The 11,314-nt window shown below is 44.0% G+C and overlaps 1 protein-coding gene across 1 annotated transcript in view; it reads left to right on the top strand.

Moving 5' to 3' along the window:
- DNAH14 (dynein axonemal heavy chain 14) overlaps window positions 1-11,314 on the top strand; it is a 319,741-nt gene that overhangs the window by 257,047 nt on the left and 51,380 nt on the right. Inside the window, 4 exon segments of the mRNA XM_053909500.1 lie at window positions 918-1,162; window positions 4,555-4,973; window positions 5,051-5,249; window positions 11,053-11,289. Of these exon segments, the coding sequence (XP_053765475.1) occupies window positions 918-1,162; window positions 4,555-4,973; window positions 5,051-5,249; window positions 11,053-11,289 (1,100 nt within the window).

Here is an 11,314-nt window from a genome sequence, read left to right as displayed (position 1 = left end):
AAAAGGGGTCCGATAGTTTTGAAAAGCGCGAGGTTAAAGAAGGTTAGACGGGAGGCTTTTTCCCCCGAGGACTTAAAACCCCTGATTTAACAAACACTCTCCGGGACACAGCCGACAAACTACGGATTGAGCAACAGCCCCAGGAATGAATGAAGCAACGTCCTGCTGAGTGGACAGCCCGGTGCCCGTGTCTGAATTGTGTGTGTGAGGAGGGGGTGGAGGGCACGGTCGCGGAGGGCAGACTGGCGACAGGTCCCCGCTCTGTCGCTTTCTGGCCGTGGACTGTGAGCAGCTTACGTGGACCCTCGCAGCCCCCGTTCCACCCTCTATAAAATGGGACGAAGAATCGCCCCTGCTGTATTGGGGTATCGGGTCACGTGGAGACCGCACAAGACCCAGAATCACTCCTGACCCTCCCCCCGGGCACCACCCTGCTCCAGGCCACCATCACCTCTCCCATGTTAACCAGTCTCCCGCTTCCTTCTCCCCCATCCCCACCCCCACCCTGGATACTGTCCAGGCGGCAGCTGGAGGGGCCCGTTGGAGAAGGCCGGCCACCCTCTGCCCCCAGCTTCCGTGGGGCTCTCACTCGGTGCAGACACCACGGTGCTGACGGTCCCCAGGGGGCAGGTCAGGGCTCCTACTAGTTAGTTAACGCTTTTCTCTCCTCTGTCCCGATGCGGGGACCACATATGGTCGGAACGTAATCTGCGGCTGTATTTTAAGTTATAAATAGCAAATTCATTCACAGAGTATAGATTGAGAGCCTATTTTGCATACAGGGCTGAACAACACTAAAAATTAACCGTGTCTGCTTCCGGGAGAAATATTTCTTTCCATTATTTCGTAAATTAGTTTCCTTTGTTTTCCTGCCGCCGCGGGGCCTTTGAATAACTGGCGTCTTTCTCATGCTTTAGGTTGTTCATCTCCACAGAGGTAGACAACCCCCATCTTCCTCCGTCGGTTTATAACTTTGTTACCGTGATCAACTTCACCTTAACGTTCCGAGATTTGCAGGATCAACTCCTTTCTACGGTACTAACTCACGAAGTTCCTCACTTAGAAAGTCAACGTTTCCAGTTGTCGGAGAGTATATCCCTTGACGCTGGGAGTCTTGAAGAGCTAGAAGAACAAACGTTAAATGTACTGGAGACCGTGCAAGGTTAGTAAAGGTATTTCGTGGCATTGGGAGACCTCTGCTAACTCCGCGAAGGACAGAAGAAAAGCCAGAAGGGCCCTATTCTGAATCGGTACCAAAAATACCAGATCTGCCGTTTCCACCGGAGAACTGATTGATGGGGGTGAAACACCCTGTCTCTAAAATGAAATGCGGTCCCACCTCTGTGTCAGCTCATCATGCCGTAGGACATTCGCCACGAGGCAGTCAGTAGAAGTTGTAAGAAAAATCCTACAGAGGCTGGTTGGTGCCTCCTTGTTCTCTGCCATTTACGTCAGTTGTCTGACATCTGTTCTGTGTATCAGGTTAGACCGGAGACCTAAAGAGTAGGTTTCCCCACGAATTCATAACTAACATATACAAGGCCATAATGCGGTGACTTGTGTGTGTCCCATTAAAAGATGGTGTTTATTACAATAGCAGTAGAAATTCCTGTGTTCCTCTTCAACACAGGAGGTAGCTAAGAAACCATAGTCTTTACATTTCAACAACATAATTTCTAAACAGCTAAAGATGAAGCATTACAACTTCCTGGGGCGCGCTGGCTGCTCTGCTCCTGAAGGGGTCCTGGATCCCCAGTTTCAACACGCAGGATGGGGGTGCGCTCACGCGAGCAAGCACGAGACGCTAGACGGGTGTCCTACGGGCGCCGCCATCCGACACTGTCTCCCCGGAGCCGGCATCAGATTCCCTTCCCCTTACGGTTTCAGTCCCATGAGACCGCCCCCTCCCCACAGACTTCAGATCGCAAGTTCCAGCAACCCCTCCTGAGGTCTGATTCATTTGCTGCAGCGCTCACAGAGCCCAGGAAACCCGTTTGCTCTCTGGATCCCTGGTCTCTTGTGAAAGGATGGAACTCGGACCAGCCTGGTGGGCATAGACGAAGCCCCGGGAGGGTGCGGCTGCCACGTTAACCCTCTGTCCACCGCCCTCCCTCCCGGCGAGATGATCCGCGTCCTTAGGTGGAGTCCAGAGTCGCCTCGCTAACCTAACAAAACACACCTTTCTTACCCTCTTCCGTCCTTTAGAAATCCCCAGGGTTTTTAGAGCTCTCAGCCGGGAGGAAGACCTCCTGTATATTTCTTATTATAGGTCACAGGGTCGCAGCTCATCTGAGGTCACATACTTGTTATCTAACGGTGGGTTCCTGTTCGTTCTCTCTCTTTACTGGCGACTCTGGGGCTCGACCGACTCTCAGATGCTTTCGTTCCTATTAAGGATCGACTACATTCCCTCCTGTTGTAATCACAGCCATTACGCTATTTCTGTGTAACGTACGGCTAAGCCATGCTTCTGTTAATGACAAGACCAGTCACATGGACCAGGTTGTCACGTCTGTTTCCCTCGGGAGGTGGAATGAGTCAGCAGCAAAAGCAGGACGCGTAGGACTTAGGTGACACACAGAAGGCGACACGGTTGGTCCGACTCACAAGTCCCGTTTCATGAACCGCTATATGCAACTGTCACGTTTGGGCTATAACTTTTGTCTGCATTGAACCAAAGACAGACTTGATGAGACAAAAGGAAAGTTGTTTCTGATAACACACATCGGCACACGCCCACACACGCCTGCACACGTCCACGCACGTCCACACACATCCGCACAGCGTGTCATTATGCCTTTGGTGCTTATTCCTACCGCTTGTTCCTCGTGGTAGAGTCTGAGGGTTTTTTTTTTTTAAGTTTATTTATTTATTTTGAAAGAGAAAGAGCACAAGTGGGGGAAGAGCAGAGAAAGAGAGAGAGAGACAGAATCCCAAGCAGGCTCCACGCTGCCAGTAGAGAGCCCAGCACAGGGCTCAGTCCCACAAACTGTGAGAACTTGACCTGAGCCGAGGTCAAGAGTCGGGTGCTTAACTGACTGAACCCCCCTGGTGCCCCTCTGAGATTTTTGTAAAGACTAACCTTTTCCTAATAGTGGTTATAATTTTACCAGTAGTGGTTATAATAAAAATTGTTCTGGAAAAAAAACTAAAGAGACTCCTTGACTCAGTACACATTTTTTCTTCCCTTTTTCCAAGTTTTAGTAAAGTAGATCATCCTTACTATCTCTTTGTAAGTATTCTGTCTTTACTGTGGCTCCCCAACCGCTGTGGGAAACCCAGGTAGAGTGGGGACTATGAGAGGTAGCCCACAGCTGAGGTCCAGACATCACTTAGGAAGCATCACCGAAATCAAGAAGCATGCGGTATCCCGGTCGTGAAATATAATAATCCCATCATTCCTTAAAATGATCATGTGAAGCTAGGTTTAGTCTTAGGTACCACGTTTTAAGAGGGCTCTTTTCAAACCAAGGTGTCCCAAGGTAAGCATCAAAGACAGTGAGGAATCTATCAATCCTACCATTTACAAAAGGACCTGAGGAAAATGGGAATGTTTTGTCCATAAAATAATAGAATTTATGATGGAAATATGAGAATCGTCCTAAATAATTCAAAAAGGATAGAATTATTCTGTATTTCTAGAGCAATGCCTTTTCAAAAGATAAGTTGTAGCCTGATAGTGGAATGAGAAATCACTTTCCTTGGTCATTATCAACTTGATTTGCTTAACAAAATAGAATACAATAGAAAATATCAGAGTACATCACAGGAAATAATGAGGCACTTGTTCTTTTCTGGAAATTTGGTTTTCATTTCCTTCCGTCCTTCGGATGGAATGGCTACTTATTATGTGCTTACAGTAAAAATAGAACTCACATGGGGTGCCTGGGGGGCTCAGTCAGTTAAGCATCCGACTTCAGCTCAGATCATGATCTCATGGTTCATGGGTTCAAGCCCCACATCAGGCTCTGTGCTGACAGCTTGGAGCCTGGAACCTGCTTGTGTGTCTCCCTCTCTGTCTGCCCCTCCCCCACTCATTCATTTTTCTCTCTCTCTCTCTCTCTCTCTCTCTCTCTCTCTCTGTCAAAAATCTATAAAAATTAAAAATAGAACCCACACACACTGAAATAATATAAAGAAGAGATAAGGGGGGAGTACATGTATGCTATTAACCAGATTATTCAGAAATATGACTCAGTTAAGAGCCCATCTCCAAAATAAAACCACCAAAAAGTCAACTGTAAAAACTCTTACAGAGGGGCACCTGGGTGGCTCAGTCGGTTAAGCATCCAACACTTGATTTCAAGCTCAGGTCATGATCCTGGGTCCGTGGGATCGAGCCCCACATTGGGCTCTGTGCTGACAGTGTGGAGCCTGCTTGGGATTCTCTCTCTCTCTCCATCTCCTCTCTCTCTCTCTCTCTCTCTTTCTGTCTGTCTTTCAAAATAAACTTGAAAAAAGAAACTCTTTAGAGAAAGATTTGAGGATGAGGGAATGTACTGTGTTTAACATTCCCATGGTTTTTATTCATTCAAATTCATTTTTTGTCTGTAGCATGTGTGTTAGATGATGAGGAAACTGTAGACATCTTAAGAAAATCCAAAACGACTTCAGATGAGATTTCCAAGCGCATCAAAGCGACAGAAAAAGCAGAAAGTGAAACCCAAGCGCTGCGGGAACAGTACCGGTCTGTCGCGACTCGAGGCGCCCTGCTCTACTTCCTCGTGGCCGGGCTCGCCCGCCTCAACTCCATGTACCAGTTCTCCCTGGACTGGTTTCGCCAGGTGTTCGTTCGATCAGTAGCTCCCCGAAGCAAAGAACAGGAACACGGCCTGAAGAGGGAGAAAACGTCTCAGAAAAAAGTTGGTGATATCACAGACCTCGCCAAGGAACCAAAGTTAGAGAGCGACAGGCACCTCTTAGAGAAACATCTTCAACAGTCGGTAGATGTGCTGACAAGAAATGTTTTTAAGGTGAGACCTTCTCGTCTGTGACTTTTACAGACTTCTGTACAGGAGGAGGGCTAGTCTGACGTGACGTTTCCCCCTAGGTGGTGTCCTCAGCTCTGTTTCACCAACACAAGCTGTGTTTCTCCTTCCGGCTTTGCACCACGATCATGCAGAATAATGCCGGGGGCAGTCCAGTGCCGGATGACATCGGGTCCCTACCGGACGAAGAATGGGACATCTTCTTACATTCCGACACGTTGACGAACGTTAAAGGTGTGATGCCCCAGCCTAGACTTAACAGTAAGTAAAAGGTCCTTGCTCTGGGTTCAGCAAAAACCTGTTAAAAACGTGTTTCCCTGAAAAACCCTGAGAGATGTTTAAGGTGCTCCAAGCCGGTGCTTCTATATGGACTAAACTAAAAGCAGCTTCAGGTCAAGTGTGACGTGTAATTCATCCTTGTATCTTCGTCCATTGAACATATAATTGGTGCTTAGTAATTGTTGAAGAAGTGAATGAATGAATGAATGAATGAATGGCGTTTGCTGTGGTTACTGTAATCCTGATGTATCACACCGAATGCCCAGTGCTGGTCATTAAGGACACATGCACACACACGTACACACACACACACACACACACACACACTGATTAAATACCACCTAGAGCGAAACTTTACCCCTCCTAACCACAGTCCCCCTCAGTTTCTTATGAAAATTCCTTGAAGATTTGAATCACAAAAAATCACGCTTATGCAAAATGGTCAGCAAAACCACGTAAGTGCGGGATCTTTTCAAATCCTCCTGTGTTGCACATTTTTAAATATATTTATTTCTTAAATTGTGGTAAAATACACACAGCATAGAATTCACCTTCACAGCTATTTTTAAGCATGCAGTTCAATGGCACATCGTAGTGCTGTGTTGGGACCTTAAGTCACAGGAAGTGTCCAGTTAAAGGTCGTCTGATGCTGTCCCCGAGGGAGAAGAGGGGCTGGTTTGGAATGTCCTCTGTCAAGTTTTTGAGACTATTAGCAGAGCATAGAAGTCAGAAAGGAAATACAAAAGAATTGCTCTTGAGGACACCAGACGCTTGGATAGTTTTGTTTTGCTTTTCGTTTGTTTTTATGTTACTGAAGCCTGGTATGTGGATGTTTGGTAAGTGACTGTTGAGTCAGTAAATGTTCTTATGAGTTTATTAAGATTGCTTTCCTTGCAGAAAAAGAGACAATAACTCAGTATCTTGGGGCGCCTGGGTAGCTCAGTCAGTTGAGTGTCTGACTTCGGCTCAGGTCATGATCTCGGGGTTCGCGAGTTCGAGCCCCACGTCGGGCTCTGTGCTGACGGCTCGGAGCCTGGAGCCCGCTTCGGATTCTGTGTCCCCGTGTCTCTCTGCCCCTCCCCTGCTCACGCTTCTCTCTCTATCAAAAATAAAAACATTAAAATTTTTTTAATAACTCAATATCTTAAACCAAAAAATAAAATAAAAATGTTGAGAAGGAGTCTGGGATATCTCAGGAAACAGCAAGGAAAGTACGCAGAGCCACGCAGCAGCACGAGAAGAGCGGCGACTGCTGTCACCACAACTCAGCGCCCAACAGTCCTCGGTCTGACTCCACGGGTCCGAGAGGGCGGGTCTGCGCGCCACAGCCCCAGTCAGGGACCCACTCCCGAACCCCTCACCTGTGACCAGGAGACAAGGCCGGCAGCCAAAGAGCCAGCCCACTGGCATCCCCTTCACTCGGAACCCTGAAAATATCTCCAGTGTATTTACAGAAACAACAAACTTTAATAGCTTCCTTTATTATTATTATTATTATACAAGCAGCATGTGTTTATTAAGCAAACCATTACAACCTACAGAGAAGCAAAAAGAAGCAAATGAATCTTGTGTAATTCCACAATCCTGAGATAATCACTGTTAATATTTTTGTGGTTTTTCCTTCCACTAGTTTTCTTCCCTATATGTCTTCTTTACATACGTTCATATTCATATAGGAATACTCCTGTATTCTTTAAGGTGACTTTGCTGAACAGACTTACACCTAACTTTTTTCAAATTAATGACATGTCACAAGTAGCTTCCTCTGTCAGGAAATAGACTTTTAATGTCTACACGACATTCCAGTTTTTGAATGGACCAAAACTCAAGTAACCACTCTCTTAAGTTAGAGACTTGGGTCTCGAAGCACTATGATTGACATATAAAGTATCCTTTTCTGTCCACATGGACCGAAACTAGAAATCGATATCATATGAAAAATCCAAAATGTGGATATTGATGTGGATATTAAATAACATACTCTTAACCAATGGGTCAAAGAAGTCACAAGGGAAATTAGAAAATATCTTGAGACAAATAAAAATGAAAACAATACATCACTTATGGGATACAGCAAAAGCAATAATAAGAGAGAAGTTTATAACTATAAATGCATACAATAAAAAAAAAAGGTCTCAGGGCATCTGGGTGGCTCAGTCAGTTAAGTGTCCGACTTCGGCTCAGGTCATGATGTCGTGGTCCGTGAGTTCAAGCCCCACATCAGGCTCTGTGCTGACAGCTCAGAGTCCAGAGCCTGCTTCCGATTCTGTGTCTCCCTCTCTCTCACTCCTGCTCATGCTCTGTCTCTCTTTCTCTCTCTGTCTCTCAAAAATAAATAAAACATTAAAAAATATTTTAAGGGGCGCCTGGGTGGCTCAGTCGGTTAAGCGTCCGACTTCAGCTCAGGTCATGATCTCACGGATCGTGGGTTCGAGCCCCGCGTCGGGCTCTGTGCCGACAGGTCAGAGCCTGGAGCCTGCTTTGGCTTCTGTGTCTCCCTCTCTCTGGCCCTCCCCCACTCATGCTCTGTCTCTGTCTCAAAAACTAAATAAACATTACAAAAATTTTTTTTAAATATTAAAAAAAAACAGGTCTCAACCTCAAAGAACTAGTAAAAACAAAGAACTAACTAAACACAAAGCTAGCAGAAGGAAAGAAACAGGAAAGAATGAAGCACAAATAAAATAGAGAATTAAAAAATAGAAAACAAAACCCATAGCTGGCTTCTTGAAAATATCAACAAAATTAACAAAGTCTAAGCTACATTAAGAAAATAAGACTTGAATAATTAAAATCAGAAATGAAAGCAGGAGCATTAAAACTGGTGCTCAAAAATAAAAAGGATCATAGGGGACTACAATGAACAACTATATGCCAACCAGTTGGACAGCCTAGAAGAAATGGAAACACATAATCTACCAAGACTGAATCATGAAGAAATGGAAAATTTGAACAGACTTATAACAAGTAAGGAGATTGACTCATTAAGCAAAAATCTCCCAACAAAGAAAAGGCCTGGGCCAAATGGCTGCACGGGAAAATTCTACTGAACATTTAAAAAAGAATAAACACAAATTTTCCTGAAACTCTTCAAAAAAAAAAATGAGGAGGAGGGAACACTTCCAAGCTTGTTCTGGAAGACCAGCGTTAACCTGATACCAAAGCCAGGGATTCCTTCAGAAAAGAAAACTACGGACCAATATTTCTGATGACTATAAGATGTAAAATTTCTCAACAAAATACAGCAAACCAGATTCAATAGCCTATTAAAAGGATTACACACCATGACCAAGTACAATTTATTCCTGGAATTGCAAGGACGTTTTTACATGAGAAAAATCAATCAGTGTAATAATCACATTAACAGAATGAAGGACAAAAACCACATGACCATTTTAATTGAGGCAGAAAAAGCATTTGATAAGATTCAGCTCTTTCAGGATTAAAAACAGTCAACAAACTGGGAATAGAAGCAAAGTACGTCCACACAGGAAAAGTCATTTGGGAAAAACCCCCAGCTAACATTCTACTCGGTGGTGAAACACTGAGTTTTTCTCTAAGATCAGAAACAAGGCAAGGATGCCCCCTGCTCTCACCACTTGTTTTTAATGACGGAAGTTAAAGCCAAGCATTAGACAAGAAAAAGAAAGAAGAGACATCCAAATTGGGAAGGAAGAAGTAAAATTATCTGTGTTCACAGATGACATGATCTTCTATGTAGAAAACTCTTAAGTGTCCACAAAACCCCTGTTACAGGTAGTAAACCAAAACAGCAAAGTTGCAAGATACAAAACCAATGTACATCATCAGGTGCTTTTTTATACATTAACAACAAGTAATATGAAAAGGAAATTAAGAAAACAACCCCATTTATAATAACATCAAAAGGAATAGAACACTTCGGAATAAACCTAACTGAGGAGGTGAAAGACGTGTACACTGAAAACTATAAAACGTTACTGAAAAACATCAAAGACAACACAAATAAATGGAAAGACATCCCATGTTCATGGATTGGCATACTTAATATTGTTAAGATGTCCATACGAACCCAGAGCAATCTACAGATTCAGTGCAATTCCTAACACAATCCCAAAGGCACTTTTTGCAAGTATAGAAAAATTCTTCCTAAAATTCATGTAGAATCCCCAGGGACTCTAAATAGACAAAACAATTTTGAAAAAGAAAAACGAAGTTGGAGGCATCATACTTCTTGGTGTCAAGCTATAGTATAAGGCTACAGGAATGAAAACAGTCTGGCCCTGGCATAAGGACAGGTAAACAGACCAATGGAGCAGAACAGAAATTCACCGTCACCTATATGGTCCAGTGATCTTCAACAAGGATGGAAAGACCACTCAATGGAGGAGAGGACAGTCTCTTTAACAAATGGAGCTGGGAAAACTGGGTATCCACATGAAAAGAATGAAATCGGATCCTTATGCCAAATCAAAAACAAACTCGAAATGGATTCAAGATCTAAACGTAAGACCTAAAACTACAAAACTCTTAGAAGAAAGCCTAAGGGAAAAGTTTTCTGATACTGGAGTCGGCAGTGATCTCTTGGATATGACACCAGTGCACAGGCAACAAAAGCAAATACAGACAAATAGGACTACATCGAACTTAGAAACCTCAAAGGACACAATCAACAGTCAGAAGGCAACCTGTGGAATAGGAAAAGCTATTTCAAATTATATATCAATAAGGATATAATATTAATAAGGATATTGATAAGGAGTTAATGTACAGAGTACCTAAGGAACTCAATAGCTCAACAACAAAAAAAATCAAATGACCCAATTTAAAAATGGGCAAAGGACTTGAATAGACGTTTCTCTAAAGATGATACACAAACGGCCAACAAGCATATGAAAAGATGTTCAACATCCTTCATCATCAGGAAATGCAGATCAAAAGATCATAATGAGGTATCATCTCACACTCATTAGGATGGCTGCTGCAAAACAAACAAAACAAAACAAAAACAGAAAATAACAAGTGCTGACAAGGATGTGTGGATATCAGAACCCTTGTGCGTTACTGGTGGGATTGTAAAATGGTGCAACTCTTAATGGAAGACAGTATGGAGGCTCCTCAAAAAATTAAAAATAAAACTACCATATGATCCAGCAATACCGTATCTACGTACATAGCCACAAGGATTGAAAGCAGGGTCTCAGACTGATATTTGCACACCTATGTTCACGGCAGTACTGTTCACAACAGCCGATAGGTGTAAGCAACCCAGATATCCACCAACGGGTGAATGGATAAACAAAATGGTGTATACGTACAAGGGAATATTTTTCAGCCTTGAAAAGGAGGACAGCCTGTCGCCTGCTACGGCATGGATGAACCTTGAGGACATCGTGCTGAGTGAAATAAGCCAGTCACAAGGAGACAAAGACTGTAACTGCACTTACACGAGGTATCTGGAGTGGCTGGGATCCTAGAAACAGGAAGTATGACGGGAGTGCCCAGGGGCTGGGGGAGGGCTGTTTCATGGGGACAGAGTTTCAGTCTCTCAGGGGAAGTTCCGGAGATCTGTTTTGCGACAATATGAACGTACGTAACACTGATGAACTCTACACTTACAGTTGGCTAAGGTGAGAAATTTTATGTGTTTTTGCCACAATAAAAAGCGGCCATTTGTGTAACTGATTTTTACATAACATGGCTTTTCCTCAACAACAGATATTTATTAATCATCTGCTTTTGGTGAGCAACTCAAAGGTCAAGAACATCGTCTCTTCTAACATGCTCCTTTCCCATTCTCTATTAGACAGGTATGAAACTTGCAGAAATCGGCACCTTCGGTGGTTGTCGGATTCCACGTGGAAGCAGTGTCTGTACGTCAGCCACGAACTTGAACCGTTCGCTCTGCTGTGCGAGTCCCTTCTATCAAATGTGTCACAGTGGGACGCTTTCAAAACCAGTAAGGCTGTCTATTGCCTGATGAGCCTGCCTTTCTCTCCAGAAAAGGCTCCAGCGGAGGAAAGGAAGAAACCACCGGAGGGAAGTAAGAGAGCATTCAACGTTCTGTT

The sequence above is a fragment of the Panthera pardus genome, unplaced genomic scaffold (genome assembly GCF_024362965.1).
Source record: "Panthera pardus isolate Hobbes unplaced genomic scaffold, ASM2436296v1 HiC_scaffold_21, whole genome shotgun sequence".
Taxonomy (NCBI): Eukaryota; Metazoa; Chordata; class Mammalia; order Carnivora; family Felidae; genus Panthera; species Panthera pardus.
Note: the sequence above shows the minus strand (reverse complement) of the source record. Positions and strands in the feature narration are given on the sequence as shown.